This window comes from Mustela nigripes, chromosome 17 (genome assembly GCF_022355385.1).
Source record: "Mustela nigripes isolate SB6536 chromosome 17, MUSNIG.SB6536, whole genome shotgun sequence".
In the NCBI taxonomy this organism is placed as follows: domain Eukaryota; kingdom Metazoa; phylum Chordata; class Mammalia; order Carnivora; family Mustelidae; genus Mustela; species Mustela nigripes.
In genome coordinates this window covers 55,604,575-55,626,588 of record NC_081573.1, presented here as the reverse complement: position 1 = coordinate 55,626,588, position 22,014 = coordinate 55,604,575, and the positions used below count along the sequence as shown (strand labels likewise).

The 22,014-nt window shown below is 53.2% G+C and overlaps 1 protein-coding gene and 1 long non-coding RNA gene across 3 annotated transcripts in view; one reads left to right on the top strand and one right to left on the bottom strand.

Annotated features, from left to right (window-relative positions):
• The window catches only part of ATP2C2 (ATPase secretory pathway Ca2+ transporting 2), a 57,503-nt gene extending 54,311 nt beyond the window's left edge, over nucleotides 1–3,192 (bottom strand). Inside the window, exon 1 of one of the 2 annotated variants that reach the window (XM_059382867.1) lies at nucleotides 2,939–3,192. In XM_059382867.1, the coding sequence (XP_059238850.1) occupies nucleotides 2,939–3,037 (99 nt within the window). In that variant the 5' untranslated portion in view covers nucleotides 3,038–3,192. The remainder of the gene's footprint in view (nucleotides 1–2,938) is intronic. The other variant, XM_059382866.1, reaches the window with a different exon arrangement.
• A 63-nt stretch (nucleotides 3,193–3,255) lies between these two features.
• LOC132005400 (uncharacterized) lies at nucleotides 3,256–5,811 on the top strand. Its single transcript, XR_009400787.1, has 2 exons — nucleotides 3,256–3,358; nucleotides 5,168–5,811. It is a non-coding gene; the product is annotated as an uncharacterized LOC132005400 (long non-coding RNA).
• Nucleotides 5,812–22,014: the final 16,203 nt, after the last annotated feature.

Below are 22,014 nucleotides of genomic sequence, written 5' to 3'. Positions count from 1 at the left end.
AAAGATTTTATTTATTATTTATTTGACAGAGAGAGAAATCACAAGTAGGCGGAGAGTCAGGCAGAGAGAGAGAGAGATCACGACCCGATTTAAACCTTCCAATAGTTCCATGTTGCTCCAGGGATAAAGCCCAAATGCTTCGTGATGGCTCTGCTCTGAATCTGGCCCCCATCTCTGCCCACCAGGAGAGCAGGGAGTGTGTCCATCTTCCACACCCCATCCGTGGCAGGCAGCCCTGGCCTGACACACGGCAGACGCTCTGTGAACCTGGGCTGAAAGAGCGGGGGACCACTACGTGAGCCTCCCGGAACCCCATCTTCACCCCAGAAAGCCCGAGCAGGATGAATCAGTTCGCCGACCAGGAAGGCAGCACAGGGTGGAGCGCCAGACGGTTACGAGATGGGGAGCCCCGGGTCAAAGATGACTTCCCTGGAGTTGGCATCAAGTCCTCGGGAAGCAGGAATTTCTGGTCCAACGTTCTCCTCACCCACCATTCAGGTTAAAACAGAGAAGGGTTTTTTTCCCCAATAGTTGAATTAAGAGGATCTCTCAAACCCCTTCCTTGTGGTGATACTGAAACTATGGGAAGAACAAGGCATTTTCAGAGTCCTAAGCTCTGTGCTCAGATTCCGCCTCCGATGCTGGCCCACGTGTCCTCGGCCCCAGTCCTCCCTGGCCCAAGTGTCCCCCGCCTGGCCGCTCTGCTTTCTTGGTCCCCATCATACCCCAGACCCCCCACCCCCAGATCTCTGATTAAACATTTCTTGGTTTCTCTACCCTCTGTGGGCCTCCCCCACAAACTTCATTTTGTACCCAGCTGTATCCTTAGCGCCTGGTCCCACCTGTGAGCCTCCATGTCCTTATTGATGATTATAATAATAAAATGGACCTCAGCACAGACAGACAGGAGACAGAGAAGAAAAAGGACACAGCAAGTTCTCAGTAGTAAACAGTGTTATAAGTGAGCTGCCTGGGCAAAGCGGCGGGGGTTTCAGAGGCTTCCCAGAACACGTGCTCATAAGAGAGAGTTACAACTCTCGTAGAAATGATCGCTGTGAGCACACTTGGCTTTTTTCCATTTTTCTTGGCAAAAGAGGGTTCGAATGGGGGAAGGAAGTGTGAGAGCGAAGGAGGTTCAGGCTCTAAGCTGAGCTGGTGGGAAACAGGTCCCTCTGCCACCCCATCACCGCCCCCTGCCCCCTGCCCCCTGCCGCCAGCTCCTTTCAGTGCAACCTCCTGGGTTTGTACCAGGACCCTTCAGAGATAGGACTTTTTTTTTTTTTTTAAGAGATAGGACATTTTGTTTCTCACCGAGCCTTTGCTGCTGGGGATCTGGGTCGCCAGTCTCCCCTCCCTTCCCCTCCCCTCCCCACCGCGACGTCACCCATCACCCACCCTTCAGGTGAACCCCCCACACACCTACAGATAGGTTGAGGACCTGTCATATCCCTGAGGACCCCTCAGAAGAGATCTGGAGGACTGAAGTCCACTTTGGTGCCAAGGTCAAACTCACCCCAGCATCTCAGTCATGTTACAGGACCCCCATCCCCAGCGGACCTGGACATCCTATTAAATCTAATCATAATCAACCACACATCAGGAGTGTTTGAAAAATACCCAGCATGATGCAAAAACCAAAAGAGAGAGTGAGGCAGAAAAGGCAACAATATTGGCAAACTGACTTCACACTCCTTCAGCAGAACCCAGCACATGACATGTGGGTAGAGAAACGGATCTCAGCAAAAGAATCAAACTCTACAAGCCATGTTGAACCCACGTGTCCCTTCAGAAACACAGAGACGACGGGAGAATTACTAGTTGCCCAGCCCAGCCCTACAGCCCCGGCACGGGAATTCTCGTGCTAACTTTCACATATAAAATACTATTTATTTAATGCACAAATATTTGGGAATCATACCACAAAATCGTTTTGACTGTTGTCATTCTTTGGGAGGAAAATTCAATAGTTTAAATTGAGTTTTTCCAACTACTCTTTTCCATTAAAAAGTAAATTTAACTGGGAGGTCAGAGGGCCGTGTTCTCCCGAGCATGCCCAAGGCACTATTTCAGGAATTTCATTTTTGAATGACTGATTAGGCTGAAAAGGAAAAAAAAAAAAAAAGTGCAATGTCCTCGAGAGGCTTTTGCAGGAATTCAGCGCTCTCTGCTCTTGTATCCCGCAAGGTGTGAAGCTTCGACTCCTACAAACCTAAGGAGAAAGTCACCAGGTCATCCACTGAGCCTGGCTTCCCCAAGTGGAAGGGCTTTTTTGGACAGCTGTGTCAGCTCAGCCACTGGGAAACCCCTTCTCTCCCCAACCCTCCCATGCCCCAGGCCTGAAAATTATGTTGATTTATCCTAGAGGGTCCCCTGGAGGTTGCTAAGTCAACATACAAACCTGAGTGCTTTTCAAAGCTGCATTGCAGACATAGGAAGTAAAGCTAGGAGGCCTGGCTGCTCTTTACCCTAATTCCACCATTATTATTACTATCATGGCTAAAACATTTTCCCCAGGTGTTTGTTTTTTTACATCACCTTTTTTTTTTTTTTCCAATTCAAGTAACTAAAAAAAAAAAGAATTAGAAGTAAAAATCCATACAGCAGCCTGAGTGCAGAGACCTAGGAATTTACATTCTCCGGAGCCAGAGAAACTGAGGTGAAATTCCTGGCTGGGTCGTTTGCTAACTTGGTGCGTCTTAAGGGGCACATGTAACCTCTCTCTGCCTCAGTATCAAATCCACAAAATGGGCTGTCTGTCCTGAGAGGCTTAAATGACGCGAGCCCGGCTCAGAGCAGAAACAGGAGCTGGCGTTGCTCCAGAGGTCTTTCCAGAGCCAGGGGCAGGAGGACGAGCTGCGGGAGGGGTCCCGGCGGAGGTGGGGTGCAGGGGGGGCGGAGGGTCAAGTCGCACGGCCCGCGCCGGGTCGCCCGGACTTACCAAGATTTCCAACTCGCTCCTCTCCAGGGGCTCGTACAGGTGGCCCGCGCCCGAGAAGGGGAGTTTCTGCAGGAACTGAGAGAAGCGTCTTTCGACCATGGTGACCAGGCGAAGGCCCCTCGCTCAGCCTCCCGTCCCCCGGCGGCCGCCCCTGTCCGCGTCCCTCGGTCCCCGGCGTGGCCGGGACTGGCTGCGCGCGCCCAAACCTCCAGGGCCGGGGCCGGGTTACCAGGTAGCCGCCTACCTGCCCGCCGCAGGTGCGGCCCCGCCCCCGGGGCGGAGCTGCGCGCCCGGCTGCACCTGGCGCACCTGGCCCCGCCCCGGGAGCCCGCCGCGGACTTAGCGCGGCGTCGACAGCTGCGGCTGCTTCCCGATCTGGCCAGACCCGAAGAATCACCTGGAGCGAGGGACGGGCTGGAGGTGGGCGTGCGAACGCGGGCGGAGAATGCGGATTCCCGGACCTCGCCTTACCCTGCGCCACCCGGGTCTGGAGCTGGCCGGGGAGCAGGACTGTAACGAGCGCCCGTGGTTCTTGGGGGGCAGCGGAGTGCGGTCCATCCTAACACGCCGGGCGCACCGCGGACCCGAGCGGAGTCACACGCCTACCGAAGCTGCGCGGCTCGGCACCAGCCACGTGGCCCCTATGAGCCGTGGTTGCTTGTCTGTAATTGAAGGAGAAGGCTAAGATCTCACCCCCAGGGAGGGCCCTGGGAGTGCACGCCAGGGCCGGGAGGAGGGCCGGAGCACCCCGCTGCCTTTGGGAATCCGTGGGTCTTGGAGAACCTCTGAGCCCTTCATTCTCGTTTGCAGAATGGGCTCCTGCACTTGTTAATCATGGGACCTGGGGCGGGCAGGCGTCTTCCATTTCCAAGCTTTAACATACCCCCCGTGAAATGGCCTGTGACATTTCCCTGAGGAGGGAAGCACTCCTTCACAGTGAAATGGAGGGTGTGCTGGTGCTATCACCAACATCACAGGGAAGTTTCTGGACTCAGCTGGCTCCCAGAGCAGATGGGGAAGGTGCCCCCCAGGTGGGTGTCTTGAAACTCTAAGGGGCTTTGGCTCCGCGTGGCACTGGAATCCCTAACAAGCCCCACCACTTAGTAGGGAGGTGGCTTTGGGGAAGGCCGTGTCTCTCCTCTGTGCCTCAGAGTCCTTATTTATAGAGTGGGCTTCTGGATGATAAGAACTGTAGAGCATGACATGAGTGTCTTTTTTTGAGCGAATATAGGCCACCTACCTCAACTGCTCCCCACCACGTGGCTACCTCGGCTCCATTTCATCTGACAGGCTGTCCTGGCGGCCCTTCTTGTTTCTCCTGCCTCTTGTCCCTTGACCAAAAGAAAACAGGCTCCCAGCATCACACTGCCTGACTCCACCAATTGCAACAAAAGCTAGAAATAATAGAAAAAGCAGTATGCTGACATGGGTCAGTCCAGGCTTGAATCTCAGCCTTGTTCCTTCCAAGCGCATGGCCTTGGACAACTTTCCTCACCTCTCTCCACCTCAGTTTACTCATCCACAGAAGGGGGATGGCACTGCCAACCCCTGAACAGGGTCCCAGCAGGAAGCAGGTGGCACCTTCACACTGAGTGGTGGGGGAGGGTTTGATAGCCATGCTGCTTACAGAGGTGTGGGCAGGGTGCAGAGGAGCACGAAGGGACTGCTCAGCTGCCCCAGATTAGCAGCGGTGGGAAACTGCGGCCATCCAAGGCTGGGAAGGCAAGAGGAGGGAGCAGATACCCAGACAAGGTAGCTGTATGGAGCTGAGAACGTTGGTGAAGGGAAACGGAATGGAAGCCACAGATGCAGACTCTTGGGCTGGGAATCCGAAAGAGAAGGCAGGAGGATGGAGAGAAGGTCTGGGCGAGCTCAGGGGGGACACAGGGAACCCACTGTACGTCCTGTAATGTTTCCATAGGTAGAGATCCTAATAGTACTGTCTAGTCCCTGACATAGTAGATCTCCAGAAAATTTTATTACTAATATAAAAGATACACGGGAACTCAGCTCACTTTTTTCTTGGGTCCTTTCCAAGTGGCATGCCGAGATTTTGAGACAGAATTGGATCCAGGGAGGAAGAATGTCTTATTGGCATAGAACTTCATGTTCTCCCAAGGGCATCAATCGGGCGTGGTTTCTGCAGGCGGTGCAGCCTCCAAGAGCAGGGAGGGATGCGCTGGCCAAGTGCCTTTCCCTCTAAGCTCACCCTCTTGTGTCCCCTCACAGAGGCCTCTGTTCCAGCTCGGAGATGTCAAGGCTAGAACTCGTGGATCAGGTTTAAGAACACCCAGAGCATTCAGGAAGGAAGTTCTGGGTGGAGGACGTTGCGGAAGACCTGGACCTGTTGGCATGAAAAACAAAAATGGAGCGGACCACAGAGAAAGCAGTTAGAGTTACATGATGGAAGCCACTGAATGGATACCTTGAGGCTTAAGTTCGATTTTTGTTTTCATTGCACTGTGATCAGCCCGCATACCAGCCAGCTAATTCTCTTATTGTGCTGAGACTTTGTGCCTGTATTTTACACAGTTTTGTCAATATTTCAACGGCACTAGAAAAGCTGGTATGTTCTTTGTAAGGGCATTGATAAGCTGCGCTCTTCCTGCAAATCCGTTTTGTATCTATTCATTCTAACTTTCTAGGCACATTGTTCACGTCCTTACTTTCAACTGCTTGATCTGACATGGGAAGAAAATGAAGAGTTTAAAATTTCCCTAATTGTTTTCCCGTCCATTCGTTTCCTCGTCTGTCTGAATTTCTGCTTTTTGTATTATGCTTCCCAGTTGGTTAGTGCATATCATTTACCTGTTTATGATGACTCTTGTAATTGCTTAATACCTCCTGTATCTCATTAAAACATACTCCTTAAATTCCACTTTGTATAATTACCATTGCCACTGTTTCTTCTCCACGGTTAAGTCTGCATGATCTAAACGTGGCATCTCATTTTTAGCTGTTTTGTTTCATTTCCCCCTAGACTGTAAACTCTGTGAGAGCAGGGGACTATTGGCGTCTACCATGGTAGATAATGTTCCTGTAACATGTTAAATGCCCCCCAGATATTTATTTGGTGTTTGTGTGTCTCTCTTGTAAACTGTAGTTCTTGAAATTTATTCTTTAAAGATTTTATCTATTTATTTGATAGAGAGAGAGCACAGCAGAGCGGCAGGCAGAGGGAGAGGAAAAGCAGGCTCTCCACTGAGCAGGGAGCCTGATGTGGGACTCGATCCCAGGATCCCAGGATCATGACCCGAGCTGAAGGCAGCTAGCTGCCAACTGACAGAGCGACCCAGGTGCCCCTTGCAATTTATTCTTAACCTGAGATTATTTGCATTTATGGGGAAATGCAGTATGTCTATATTGTTACAGTTATTACCATTAGACTGACTTCCACCATCTTCATTCACATTTTATTTGGTATCAGTTTTAAATGGTATCATTTTGAGGCAAGCACTGTGCTATTTGCTGTCATCTTTTACTTGGATTTCAGAATAAAATCCCACTGAAAGGGGCGCCTGGGTGGCTCAGTGGGTTAAGCCTCTGCCTTCCGCTCTGGTCAAGATCTCAGGGTCCTGGGATCGAGCCCCACATCGGGCTCTTTTCTCAGTGGGGAGCCTGCTTCCTTCTCTCTCTCTCTGCCTGTCTTTCTGCCTGCTTGTGATCTCTGTCAAATAAATAAATAAAATCTAAAATTTAAAAAAAAAAAAAGAAAGAAAGAAAGAAAAAAAAATCCCACCGAAAATCCTATCAGGAATTTGAAAGCACTTCAGAAATAGAGACAAATATTTATACTCTCTGTTTTGATTTCTTTTACAATGGAGTTTTTTTTTTCATTTTTCTTTTTCTAACCTTTGCTTTTTTTTTCATAACCGTAGTAATTTAATCTGATTACAAAAACCTCAATTTTTTGCCTTGTGGTTCTTGCCGTGAGTTCCCCACTTTGCTCCAGAATCACCCCTGCTCTCTATAGCCTTTGTTTGTTTTCCAACGTCCATTCCTCCTTAGCTTTGTCCTTTTGTTTGGATTTCACGATGATCACCACTGACTTCAAGAATTTGAAGATTTCCTTCAAGAATTTTCTGTCTGCCTTCAGCTGGGCAAATTCTAGAGGGCACTCTGAAGGAATCAAGTCCCGCAAGATGGTTTGCTGGGAAACTTTCTGAGCCTGTAGCTCTCGCAGCGATGCCCATGCTTTGGCCGGTACTGAGAATTGAGGGCAGGACTCAGCCCAAAGCATCCAGCCTTTCCTGAAATATCTGCTCTGGGCACCTTCAACAATGAGGTCCCGCCCTTCAACTCTCGCTCACTATATGAAAGTGGTGTCATTTCATGTCCGTAAATTATCTCCCAACAATACACTCCATTGGAAAGAGGTGATGCAATCCCGAGGCACCTGAAACTTATTTAGTAATAAACCTCCCTCACAAATTATAAGGTTGGCATTTTGAAGACATCCTTTTCCGAAAGGGTACACCATACAAAGGGTATCAGGTGGCGTGTGCGTGCGTGTGGGTGAGCATTTGATTTTAAGAATGAGTTGGAAGTTATGGCTCTGTTCGCAAACCCTCAATTCAGTTTGTTTCTTTAATGGCCATGCACACAGGCAACGACATGATCATCTTATAGATGAAGACATCGGAATTTAGGAAGGGAAAGCTACTTTCATTCATTCAGCAAATAGTTTTAAGCACCTGTTACGTGGCCGTGGACCCCTGAACACAAAGGACTATTCCTGTATTTTCTCTCCTAGTAGGTGTGACAGGCTGCACATACATCTATGTGTAACATAGAGTCAGACAATGAATGTTGGGGTTGAGTAAGCCCACCCCGAAGGCATGTGTCACATCCTAACCCACAGAACCGGTGTGTGTAGCCTTATTTGGAAAGACAATCATTGAAGATGTCATAAAGTTAAGGATCTCCAGATGAACTGGATGTCCTCTAAGTCCAGTGATTGGTGTCCTTCCTTATAAGATTCAAGGGGGCGGGGGTCCCAGCTGGCTCTGTCAGTGGAGAGTACAACTCTTGGCCTTTGGGTGTAGAGATTACTTAAAAATAACTTCGTGAAAATCTTAGAAAAGAGATAGAGACAGAGGAAGAAAAGCACAGACCCAGGGAGAAAGCTCCGGGAAGATGGGGCAGAGGTAGGAGGCACAGCCCTGAGCCAGAGAACATCGGGGGCCACCAGGAGCCAGAAGAGGTGAGGAAGGACTCACCCCTGGAGCCTTCAGAGAAGGGTCCTGCCCACACCCCGTGCCCCCAGGGGAAGAGGATCAGACATGAATACTGGGACAGTCTTCCATGCAGAGATAGAAGGTCCAGAGCCAAGGCCTGGGGTGAAAATGTGCTCGACTTGTGTTACCGCAGTGAGACCCGCTTGTGTGAGACAAGTCACACCTTTGTACCACAACTGTAGTCACACACACACAGCCAATTTCTGGGCACCGCTCATATCACACTCTCCTTGTTACTTCTTCCATAGTCATTTGCTGAAAGGAGAGGACGTTGGCTGAGCATGTCCCACAGCTGTGAGCATTTCTGGGCTCCCGAGGGACTTCATTTCTGCAGGAGGGAGCCGGGACAGCCCCATGGAATAGGACGCCAGGTGCTAAAAGAGTGTGCCCTGGGACTTGCTTAATCCCAACAGGTAAACACATGGCACAGCTGCCCTCGCTCCTCCTCCCACACGCCCGTGGCGGACGCTGCCGCTCACACACAGGGTGACACCTCTCTGCTGGCTGGGACAGGCCTGGGAGCTCTGGCCCTTATCACTTTTCTTACCTACAATTGTTCAGACCTGGCACAGGAACAAAGCTATTTGCCAAGAGATTTCCAGAAGAGGAAGGAATGATCTTGGGCAGTGAGAGTCATGGAATCTTCTAGAAGGTTCCATATGCATGTTACGGGTGAAAGAGGAGATTCCTGTGTGTCAAGTCCATAATATGCACTAGGGTTCGCTCTTGGTGGTGTATATTCTGTGGATTCTGACAAATGTGGAACGTCAGGAACGCACCATCATCACGGTATCATACAGAGGCCTCACTGCCCTAAAAACTCCCGTGTTCCAGCCCCCTCCCCCCAAACCGCTGTCAACCACTGATCCTTTCACCATCTCTACAGTTTTGCTTTTTCACACTGACTTACAGTTGGAAATTTGACTTTCCTTCAGAATCTACTCTCCTTTAAAAAATTCAAGAGCAGGCCGGCTGGCCGGCTCAGCTGGTTAAGTGGGTCAGGGCACGATCTCAGGGTCATGGCACTGAGCTAGGCATCGGGCTCCATGCTCAGCGTGGAGTCTGCTTGAGATTCTCTCTCCCTCTCCCTCCGCCCTTCCCCCCTGCTCTCTCTAAAATAAATAAATATTTTAAAAAATTCAAAAGCACCCAGACCCATCACCCAGAGTCAGAGAATTTCAGTCCGAGGCAAAAAACGCCCAAGGGCTTCCATATGTGCACTCATCAGGCTTCACTCCCCATGGTCACGCAGAGGTGAGCACCCACGTTTGGCTGGGGTGCTCCCAGCTCTAACACTGACAGCCCGGGCATCCCGGAAAAGCCCTCAATCCCAGCGGTGAGCTCCCCTCGCCCCACCCCCATATCGTTCTGAGGCTCACACCTGCTTCAGCCGCCCCCTGCTCCCGCACCTTTCCTCGAAGGCCTGACTCTTACTACGGCCGGGCCGCCAAGCCCTGGCCCCTGGCTCTCTCCCCACCTCCCCGAGCAGGCCCCTCTCCTGGGCCCCAGGCAAAGGCATCTCCTCCCCAGCCTCCACCAAGAACACTCCAGCAGACCCTTCACTCCAAACCCTCGCCCCGCTAACACCGGCTCAGGTTTTAACTGACTGTGGCTTCTCCCGAGAGGCCCCTCCAGATCCCTGGACCAGGTGAGATGCGGAGGCAGGGGCGTCCCCCCACCCCGCGGATCCCACACACTCCTGGCCTGTTACTACATTTGTGAGTTTCAAAGAAGGTTCAGAGCACGAGCAGCCCAGACACCCACCTGCGGTGAGGGGTGGACAGGATGCGGCCGCCCATCCGACGGAACAGTATTCGGCCTTAAAAAAGGCAAGAAGAGTGGCCACGCTTCAACCTGGACGAACCAGGCAAACGTGCCAAGTGAAAGCAGGTGGACCCAAACGCCACACACCGCAGACCCCAACCGTAGACTCCATGCCTGCGGAACAGCCAGAACGGGCAAATCCAGACAGACAGACAGCACGCTAGTGATGGCCAGGGCCTGGGAAGAAACGGAAATTTGGAGATGATGGCATTTCTTTTTGGGGTGATGATAATTTTCTGGAATAAAGTAGAGGGATGGTCACCGGACTTGTGAATAGAATAAAACCTGCTGATGTGCGCACATTCACGGCGGAAATGGTGAATTTGATGTTACACGCATTTTATCTCAATAACGAGGTATATTAAAAGAAGACACTGTGTGCGTGTTTACTGAATGGAAAATGAATGAGTTTATACGTAGTTAAACTGGGAAACCTGATCGGAAGTTAAATGAACAATTTCTACTGGCTTTTTCATATAATAGAGTTAAAAGTTTCCGGTAACTCCCTTTGAAAACTCCTAGGGCCCTGGGGTTCCCAAGTGACGTTGTGCCTGAGGGTAGGTGGCGGGGGTGGGGGAGCCCTCAGTGAAGTAGCTGTTAGAGTGGGGGAGAATCTTCCTTTCCTGGCATGGTGCGGCCGACCTGGGCTCTTTTCCTGAGGGTCAGAACTCCAGCAGGGTCTTGGACACGCCCGTTGCTAAAGAACAGAGAGGTGATGGTCTTCCGACTCCCATCTGGCTCCCATACTCAGTTCTTTGTGCCACATTCTCGGTGACTTTGCAAAAATAGACAAACATCCGAGTGTGCCGCTCCCCTCCTGAAGGCCCCCCAGCCTGGGCTGAGCAGAGTGGACGCTGCGGGCACCCACCTCTAAGGGAAGCTTGCTCACTGTGGCTCTAGGCATGAAGGGTTTTATTCTGGCTGAGCCAGAACTCGGGCTTAAGGCCCCCGGCCTTGGAGAGCCGTGAGGACCATTCTGGCAGCTTCCCAGGACCCTCCCAAAGGATTGGGATCTGGGATCTGGCTGCTCACAGGGGTGCCTAAGCCTAGCACACACCCTTTGTCAGCTTCCCCTGCCTCTTCTTCCCACTCCCCTACTTCTGTTTCCCATGGGGTCTCCTTCAGGAACCTTGGGAGCCGTCACAACAGCACGAGACTTCTCATGCTTCTCACACTGGCTTCTGCCAGCCGCTGCCAGCCGCTGCCAGCCGCACCCTGCCTCCGGGGTCTGGGGGTCCTGCCCCAGGCCCAGACAAGGACTCCTATTCCCTCCATTCGGGCCCAGGCTTGAGCCCCTCCCCAGGAAGCATCCCCCCACCCCTGCACCTCATTAAAATGTTCTTCACTGAGCACTCTGTGTACTTTGGTATAAATTTTGCTTCCATAAAAAATTCTGTTAAAATTTAAACAAAAGCAGATAAAAGCTTAACGAGAAACAAGATAGTGACGCAGTCTGGCAGCATGTCCCTGCAGGATCCTTATTCGTTACAGAGGGAAGCCTGTGCCGTTACAGGGGAGGAAGCTGGCCGACCTCACCCGAACTGAGGGACCAGCCAGAGACATGACACAGCAGGACCCTGGATGTGACGCCCCCTCATGGAAGTGCACTTCGCTGCTGGGTATCCCTGCCAAAACACCGTGAATACTAGCGTGAGGAAATATCACCCCCAGAGTGACGGGGACCCAAGGAAACCACTGACTGGGACTCCTCGAAAATGTCAGCTTTGGGGAAGACCAGGAAAGGCCATGGAAGGCTGCAGATCCAAGGACACTGAAGAGTATTAACGATCAAATGTCACTGGGATTCTGGATCGGATCCTGGGTCTCGGGGGGGGGAAAAAAGTCTATCTTTTGCTCTAAAGGACCCGAGGGGAAGGATCCGTGGACTTGAAGCAGGAGTGCAGATAGATAATGGTGTTTTACGGTGTGAATTTCCTGGTCAGAGAACGTCCGTTTTTGGAAGGGCGCCCTGCCGCTTTCAGGGCTGAAGGAGGGGGAGGCAGAGAGAGGTGGGCGCGGCGAGCGCACAGGCCGACCTGGAGAAGCTCGTGATGAACATATGCAAATCTGAAAAAGTCACAAGCTATACGGTCTCGGTTCTCGGCTTCTAGAACATTCTTACCGGCCCAGGGTCAGGGAGACGGAGAGCCGCTGAGTGGGCTCCAGGCTGGTGGGGAGGAGGGTGGGTGCGTTTGCGGGTAGGAGAAGGGGGTGTCTGTGGGGAGAAGCGGGTCCGTGTGTTGACTGAGGTGGTGTGTGCGGGCATCTAGGCGTGGGATCGGACGGCTGGAGACCTCCCAGCTGAGCTGCAGCCGCACTTCCCGGCCCTGACGCATGTGGGGCCGAAGCCACCAGCTACCTAGCGTGGAGCCACATGAGACGCAGCCGCTGGGGAGCCCGAGTTAGGGGAGCACAGGGCCTCTCTGCACAGTTCCTGCAGCGTCCTGCGAATCTGAGATCATTTCAGAACAAAAAGTTCAAAAACTAAAAGAAACGGTGCCCCACATTTGTCACCCGGCATCCCCCGTCCTGGTTTTTTCTCTCCTGCTGTTTCTGTTCACTGACTTCCCTGCTTCGTTCCCCACCCAGACCCCGTGGGATCCGTCTTCCCCATTCCGGGGTTCCCCTCTCTCAGCGTCAGGGGCTTCCCCTCTAACATTCAGAACCTGCGGATCTTTGCCAGTTGCAGGGCCCGGCGTGGCTGAGTCATCTGACCCCAGCCCACAGCTAGAAGAGGGAATTGGTGTCCTGGGAGTTGGATGTGAGCACCTGCCCGCAGAACCGCCACGCCACAAGCCGCCACGCAGAGACTCGTTCATTCGCTTAATCATTTACCCACTCAAAAATCCAACATTGACGACCTACTACGTGCCTGCACCGGCGGGGGGGGTGGGGTGGTGACACAGAGTCCTTGTCCTCTAAGAGCTCTGGGTCTGGGGGAGAAGGAGCAAAACCACATGGCACACGCCACAATGTCACAGCGTGCAGGACCCTGCAGGGGCCCAAAGGGGCACATGACAGACAGTCTAGCCAGAAGCTCAGGGAAGATTCCCGAGGAGGTGGTGCAGGGGAGTCTGGGCGGGGAGAAGTGGGGGATGCATAGTCCAGGAGAGGGCACTTGCACAGCGCCTGGGATTAGCAGATGCTCCAGGGGCGGGGGACGGGTGCCCGTGCAGACCCCACCAGTCTGCCCACCAGATAGCTCCACACAGCAGGGGCTGGTGGTGTAGCCGGGCACGGGATGGCGCCAGACCTGGGCAGAAGCCAGGTAAACAGCCACAGGCCTTGTCTACATCCGGGTGTTGTCCACTAACCACCTCCTCCCGTCTGGTAAAACCTTCTCTGAGTGTCTTGCCTTGGGCTTCCCCAGAAGCAAACCTGTTTGAGAGCAAGTGGTGTATGGGGGGGGGGGGTGAAACCTTGGCCGAGGGAGCAGGGAAGTGAAGCGGGGGAGGAGGGAAAGGAACCAAGAACAGGGCCTCGTGGAGCCCGTCGCCGTGCTGGGCACCCAGGGCACCGTCTTGCCAGGAAACCTGCGGCGACAGCACAAGACCACCGTCCCCACCACGGAGAGTGGCAGCTGGGGCAGGGGCACTGAGGTCACAGGGACACGTGCAGACCATCCTCCCCTCGCCACCGTGTTCCATGCACTGACAAGTCCACTCTACCCCGTTCCTGGGCGCATTGAGAGTCATGAGCTCGGCTGACCTGTTTTGCCTTCCGCTCGGTTCCACTTCCCGGGCTGCTGGCAGGAGAAAACTCGGCAAGGTCGGGCGGGAGAAAATGCGCATCTGTGGTGGCTGCCGACGAAGGTCCGACTCCACGCTGCTGCGAAGCCATCTCGCAAATGTTATCACGGTTACCTTAAGTGTAAAATACGACAGTCTTAAAGAACCACACAAAACCAAGGTGCGGCTTGAAGAATGCTTATCAGGGGAAGCCCCAGAAGCCACCAGCCAGCGGGGACAGAGAGTGGGACATGGTCACCCTGCCCAGGACCCTCCGCCGAGAGCAGCAGCCTCACCCCACAGAGGTGCCCACTCTCCCGACTTTTCATGTCCACATGTTCATGGCTTCCTTACCCGCCACTCTGTTTGGTCTTGGGCGTGTTGCTAACTTGGTGTGTCCTTCGAATTTCTCGAACCCTCAGGTTTCCTATCTGCATTCATTTCTAGTCACCACAGTAAAAGACCATCTCGAGCTTGGTGGCCTAAAATGACACAAATTGACTCCTCACTGTCCCAGAGGTCAAATGTCTGAAACAGTCCCGCCGGACTGAAATCCGGGGGCTGGTAGGGCTGCATTCTTCCCAGAGGCTCAGGGAACAGCACAGGCTCTTATCTCCTCCATCTTCTAGTAGCCGCTGCGTTCCTCCGCTGCCGAGGCCTCTCTCCATCTTCAAATCCAGAAATGGCTGGTCAAGCCTTGCTGCTCAAGCTGCTTCACCTTCGTTTTGCCCCTCCTGCTTCCATTTTACAAGGCCTCCTGATTGCCCTCGGCCCATCTGGACTATCTCTCTCTCTCTCAAGATCCTTAACTTGCGCACACCTGCAGAGTCCCTTTTGCTACATGAGGTCATCGGTCACATGGACAGCTTTAGGAGCCATTTTGCAACCTTCCACTCCATCTAATTCCCCACCCTTTACAAGTTACCTGTTGGGGGACCCAGGCCGTGTGGCCTCTAGCATCCCCCGCCACCTGGATTTGGCAGATCTCACACTCCAAGTGCAGCTCTGGATGTTCTGTCCTTGACCTCGCTGCAAACTGGCAAGGTGATTGTGATCCAAGGCTGGATCAGGCGCCATCCCCCTGTCCAGATGCCAGGTTGTCTCTTTTTGTGATGCTGGGACTCTCTGGCTCTGAACGTCTAGATTCACGAATTCACTGGGCAAAACTGTAATATTCTAATTCACTGGGCAAAACTGTAATATTCTAATCCCAACATTTGCTTCAAAGTATCACTTGGAGTACTTTCCGAAAGAGATGCTTTCCCTCGTCTCCAGGCAGGCTGCCCACTAGGACGGGAAAGGCAGATTCGCTGCTTGATGCCTGCCTGCCCTTGACCAGTTTTCTAGACAACACGGTGATTCCTCAATATCCTCTAAAGAAGATCCACTAAATTTTTAAAAACATTTGGTGAGCTCACGAATTGAAATGTAGACTTTAATGGATAGGTTCATAGATTTTTATAGCAAATATAAGGTTTTTTATGATTTTATTTATTTGAGAGAGAGCGAGATCAAGCAGCAGGCAAGGCAGAGGGAGAGGGAGAAGCAGCCCCCCTCCCCGAGCAGGGAGCCCAATGTGGGACTCGATCTCAGGACCCTGAGATCATGACCTGAGCCGAAGGCAGAGGCTTTAACCCACTGAGCCACCCAGGCGCCCCTAAATGTACTTTCTAAATGAAATTCCTGAGCAAAAATAAACAAGCGGGACTACATCAAACTAAACAGTTTTTACACCGTGAAAGAAACCATCAACCAAACAAAAGGCAGCCTAGTGAATGGCAGAAAATATTTGGGTATTGCATAAGGGGTTAACACCCAAATACATAAAGGACTCCTGTAACACTGCAAGAACCAAACAATCTGATTTTAAAAATGGGCAGAGAACTTGAATAGACATTTCTCCAAAGAAGACACACAGATGACCAACAGACGCTTAACATCGCTCATCATCAGGGAAATACAAAAGTCTGACGAGATCCCACCGCACGCCTGTCTGAAAGGCTGGTATCGTTGTGCTCGCTTCGGCAGCACATATACTGAAAGGCTGGTATCGAGAAGACAAGAAACCAGGCCTGGCGAGGATGTGGAGGCAGGGAAGCCGCCTGGAGGGAGCGCCGACTGGTGCAGCCGCTGTGAAAACAGCCCGGGGCTCCCCAAAAAATTAAAAAGAGAAGGATGAGAGGGTCTAGTAATTCCACTTCTAGGTATTTACACAAAGAAAACAGAAGCAGGAATTTGAAAAGATCTGTGCACCCCTGTTTATTAGAACACGATTTGCCACAGTCTGGGCGTGGCCGTGACTTCTGCGGTCGGCAGACACGTGGGCACAGAAGGTGTGGTGTGCGCACGCGGTGGGCTCTTACTCGGTGGGAAGAAGGGCGTCGTGCTGCCATGGGCGACAGCGTGGATGGACCTGGAGGACACTGTGCTAAGTGAAGTCAGTCACGGAAGGACAAATCCCATATGATTTCGTACACATGTAGAATTAAAAACAACAACAATAGCAACGGAGTCCTAAGTACAAAGAACAGACTGGAGGCCTGCAGAGGGTCAGCAGGACGGGTGAAGGGGAGGTACTGAGGTCCCCGGGAGGTCACACTGTGAACTTCCGCCACGGCCACACGTGGGTCGGTTGTCTTGCTCCAGAGCTCGGCCTGACTGTGCACCTCCCGCTTCTCATAGGCTAAGTGCTGTGACTCCTCTCACGTGCGCGGACAAGGAGACTAGATTTCCATCACTCTGCTCGAGTTCTCAGTTAAACGTAGGTCCAGGAGTCTGTCCTCTTGAAATTAACGGTATGTAACTCGTGTTTCCAAGCCTGAGGGACAACCACACCCGGGGCGACTGTCCTGGGTGTTGGCTCTGAGCCCAGCCCCCGCCGCCTGGCCCTCAATCTTCCTGGAATCCAGAGCCCCCCCCCCCCCCCCTTGGTTGTTTGTCCCTGTTTCCCTGCTCAGCCCTGGAGGCCCGGAGTCTCCCAGAGGCATCGAAACTCATAGAGCGGGGCGGGCCCCTCCCATCCTCTCTCTGGGACTTTAGGGAGCCCATCGCCCGAGGCAACCGTGAGCTCCTTCCCCCTCCATGTCTTGCCACGTCACTGCCTTGCAGCCTCCCCGCCTCAGGGGGGTTCCCTGCTTTTCCCAGCAGCCCCCCCAAGCTCCTTCACACCTCCCCAGAGGCCCATCCCCAGCTCTGCCCCTGAGAATCAGGCTCCCCTTCCTCTCACCTTGGCCTTGCCGCCCGTGTCTGGTAAGAACACTCGCTGGGCCCCGGGGAAAATTCTAGGTGCTTTCTATACTTGACCTTTTGCCCTTCTCACAGCCAGCCCGGGAGGCACGTGCCGCCAGCTGCGTAGTGTCCGGATGAGGACACTTTGGCTCAGGGTTTCCAGGAAGTAGGGGAGGAGCCAGACCCCACCCACTAACCATCAGGCTCCAGCGTGGCCAGATCTAACCAGAAAACAATACCACGTAGGGCCGGCCCCTCAGCATCCTTTGGGAGCAGGAGTTAGAACCCGCATGAATAGTAAACGGACAAAAGGCAAGTATGGGGAATCACTTCCGTGGGCTGTCCGTCTTTCTCCAGAGCAGAAGTTCTAGAGCTGGAGCCGGCCTCAAGAGTCCCAGGGAGGGGGTGTTCAAACACACAGGTTGGGATGGCTTGCCCAACCCCAGAGTCTCTGACTCAGGAGGGGCGGGGACTGGGCCTGAGAATCTGCCTTTCTAAAGAGTTCCCTAGTGATGTTGCTGGCCTGGGGAACCCTGCTTTGGGAACTGCTGCTCCAGTGAACTTGCCCACCTTGGGAGCACAGGACTGGGCTGGGACTGTCTGTGTCCTCCCAGGACACGTGGAGGGGGTGCTTCCAACACGAACTTTCCCAACCAGTGGTCTTGTGACGATGAGCATATGGGTACGTTTAAAAAAAAAAATCCTCACCTGTTCGAGACGCATTCTGGACCCTTCATAGGTGATATGTAGGGTATCCAGGATTTACTTTAAAATACTCCAGTCTCTGCCCTTGCAAAAAAAATTGAGGGTTTGGCGAAACAATGATAGCTGGATACTAAGTCCCAAGAGGTTCTTTACACCATTTTTCTACACCTTGTTTCTATGTGAAGGTGTTAATGATAAATCTTGCTGATTTCACGTTAAAAAAAAAAAAAAAAAACAAAAAAAAACCTCTGTCTCCCACATGTAGTAACTGGATAAACATGAGTAAGAAGCCAGTGATATCCAAGCTTCAATTCCTTCTGCTGTCAACGCAGACAGCGGCATCCTGCCCGCCCGCCGGCTGAGCAGGGGATGCAGTAGGCGCTCATCCTGGCAGGTACTCGGGAAACGACGACCCCAACTTACTCCGCTTTCGCACATTCTCCAGCCTGGGCCTGGCTGGGTAGTGCCTCATGGGCCTGGCACTCTCCCACCTCAAGGCACCTGTTCAACAAGTTCCTGGGTTGAATATGGAACTTGCCAGAAGCCTGCCCTTCTGGAGCAGGAGGTGTGGGTGTGGAATGTGGGGCGGCGGATCACATGCATGTCCCTTGGGAGGTGAGGCCTCTCGGGAGCCTCGGTGGCTGCCCCACGGGACCCCTGGCCTGGTTTCTGGAGGTGGTAACCAAGGCTGGGGCAGGAATTCCCTGGCACCGAGTTCAGAGGCGTTCCGGTGGATTCCGGGGAGGGGGGCTCCGGCTCGCCAGAATGTCCCAGCCGAGGCCTCCCCTGTTCTGGTGGCTGTTTCGTATTGCTCTGTTTGGGTCAGGCTTTGATCATACGTAAGAGAAACCCGCTTGTGCCAGCCTCGGCCAGAGTCAGGGGCGGCGGGCGCCGGTGGGGGCGGGGGCACCGCGAGTCTGTCCTGGGACCTCAGGACAGGGAGGGCGGCCAAGGCTCTTATCAGCCGGATTCCAGTCCTGGAACGGGGTCAAGAACCCCTGCGGCCGCCCTCCGCGCTTTCTCCGTCTTCCTCCTCCTCCTCCTCCTCCCAGGGCGGCTGGCGGCCTCGCACGGCCCCAGTCCCCTCCCGCGGGTCACACAACCGGCGGGGCGGCCGCCTGCCCGGGTTTCCTGCGGGCCCGGCCTCGGGCACACGCTCCGCCGCCGGGATCCCACGACGTCCCACAGGAGCCTGGGAGAACGGGCTGCTCTCAGTGCTCTGCCTCTCGGACCAGGACACCGAAGTGAGGAGAGCGTCGGGAAGTTCCCTGAGGACACAAAGCCCAGAGCAGAGGCCGAGGTGGAGGCGCATCCTCCCACGCCCGAGCCAGGTGCCTGGGCACCTTCCCGCGTCGAAAAGACTCAGGAGCACCATGGGATGGGGGAGTCTGATTGGTCTACCTTGGGTCAGGTGACACAAGGCTGGGCCAATCAGCTGTGGGCAGGGCGGGGTCTCAGCGTACCAACATGGCGCCCCCCAGGCCCAGCGTCAGAAGACCGTTCTCCGATAGGGTGGTGGGCATGGAGCTTGGTCCCCGCGATCTCCCACCTCTGTCCCCTTCCTCCTTCCCAAAACAGCCTTACGTGGACACGCAGAGCTCTGCCGCGTTTGTCTTCCCGCTGAAGGGGTTAGATGAGGCTCGATTTCGAATCTGATTTCTGACATTTTCCTGATGGTCTGTTCTTGGACAAATGACTTCTCCTCTTTGAGCCTCAGTGTTTTCAGGTGTAAATGCAGACAGCATCCCGGCCTCTCAGAGACATGGGGGAGAGTCGAACGACGTAGATAATAACCCGGGCAAACCCTTCTGTGGCTCCCCATTGTTTTCATGGTGAAGTTCAAACTCGAGCTGGGGACAGGCTGGCACCGTTCAACAACCGGCCCCCTGTCCTCCCACTCCCGGAGGCCCCCCTTTCCGAACCCTGCCCAACCGCTTGCAGTTCCTGGAACGTCTCTGGTCTGTGCCTTTGCGCGCACTCTTCCCTCTGCCTGAGGTGCCTTTCCTCTACTTCCCCGCTTTAAGTTAGCTACCTTACTCCCCATAGTTGGTTAAATTGTGCCTCCCCTCAAAAAAGAGGTGTTCCCCTCCTAACCCCCAGAACCCTGGAACCTGTGTATGCGGCCTTCTTTGGAAATAGGACAGATCTACTTCAATTAAGGGTGCTGAGATGAGATGATCCTGGATTTAGGGTGGGCCCCAAATCCAATGAAAGGTGTCCTTGTAGAAGAAAGGAGAGAGGAACTTGACACGGAGGGACAAAGACACTGAGGGAAGGCCATGTGAAGACAGAGCAGAGATCACATGATAATGCTAGAATTTTAGGCAGCAGCCCACAGGTGATTGCAGGAAATCTGTTTTGGCCAGAGTGACTCTCGCCTTCTCATCCAGGGGCCTGCTCACCTCTTCCCAGGTGAGAAGCAGGGGGATGCCTTTCATGGGATTCTAAGAGGATTTGTCCTACACTGTCTTCACCTGAAGACCCCACCTGCCTTCTTTTTTAGACCGTCTCACTGAGCTCTGTGTGAATGTTCTAGAAAAGACTGGGGGTGGGGGAGTTAGTTAATCCTGGCAGCTCAGGTGGAAAATGGCCCCAGGAAAACTAGCTAAATTGGTCATCCCAAGGAACAAGGGAGTGTTTCACTGAAGTTTGCTCTTACGGAAGAACCTTGTCAGTGGGTGAGGCCTCTAGGTGGCCCCAGCATTCAGCCAAGTGCCCCCAGGGTCCAGCCACTTTTCAGGGGCCTTACATGAGGCTCTTTGTCTCCAGCAGGCTGGCAGGGCTCGGGCAGCCCCTGGGCTTGCCTGCTCTTTCCCAGTCACCCCCCGAGCCCCGCCGTGAGCTCCTGCTCCAAGGTGCCATTCACTATCAGGAGGGACTCAGCCCTCTCAGAGCCCGGGGCCACCCCTGACCCCATGGCGGTGGACCGGTCCCCAGGCAGCCATTGAGGTGGCTGTAGCCTCTGATGACTCCTCCATATGGGAAGAGAGAAAACTCCAGATGGTGGATTCGGAGAAGAGGGGCTGGACGCCTCCAAGTTCTGGAAGAAGGAAAATGGGAGGTTGGGCTCCTGATAGGCCTGTTCCAAGCCGTGAGGCCTTGGGCGAACTGCTTCAGCCTGTGGAACGAGGGCAAACTTCCGGAGCGATGCAGAGCTCCTGTGCCAGCTTCCTGGTGGCGCTGGTGTATGTGTTACGCAAGCTGTCACCGCGGGCGAGGCGGGCCTCCCTGGACGACTCGTCTCTCCATGTGTCCCTTAAATGTACCATTATCGCAAATAAGGAGTGTTTAAAAGTGTTTTTTAAATAAGAAAAACAGGTAGACAACCTCAGTATAAAGTATAATCTGACTTTGACAATTAATGGGGGGGGGGGGAGAACAAATACGTTCTCTCCTTTATACAGTCTTCTCCAGGAAGGCTTCCTATAATTTGTACTCCCAAGGAGGACAGCAGTAAGTGTATAACCTCTCTCTGTGCTGAATGACTATAGGTGGGAGAATGTCCTAATCGAGTCAAATGTTTTATTCAAATCTCAGTACCTGTGCGTTCATACAACTACACAAATTACAGGCTTGTTCTCCTCGATAAGGAAAAAGAAAAAAAAAAAAATCCCTACTTCCCAAAGACGAGAATCCGATTTTTTAGGTCTATATATCTTCACCCTCCCATTTACTAGCTGTGTGACACTTGCTAAGTGACTTTATTTCTCAGCACCTCAGTTTCCCTAATATGTAAAATGGGTTGATAGTGTCTTCCTCATGGGCTTGGGATAGTTCAGATGAGTTGCTTGTGTCTGTAGGAGGCTTACAGAGGTGCCTGCAACACAGTAAGTACCCAGAAGGAGCTGGATCCTGGGCGAAGGTTGCCATGAGGACTAATGTTACAATGTAGGGCAAGGGCTAGAAGCAGAAGGAGTTCCTCCTAAGAATGCATTGCCCACCTTTCACTGCCTGGCTGTGTACGACCTTGGGCAAGTCACAAGACCTTCTGAGGTTTGCTGTCCTCCTTTGTAGAATGAGGTCTCTGGTGTGGACATCTAGGAGACTGGCTGCCGGCCCCCAAGGTGCGCGTTTTCCTGGGGCACCATCCCCACTGCTCCCCTCATTGCCCCTGCTCGTGGCAGAGCTGACAGTTCCTTCTTCAGCCTTCCCTTGGCCTCCGTTGATGACCCCAGAAATGGGTGCCTTCCCCAGGGTGCCGGAGGGGTGGCAGGCAGGGCACAGGTGTACAGGATGGAGTCTGGAGCTGCCGGGGCCTCGTCTCACATCATGGGGAAGATGGTCAGTCTACCCAGAGAAGACAGAGAGAACTGGGGGATTCTATCCCTGGTTCCAGCCGCCCCTAAACCCAGGT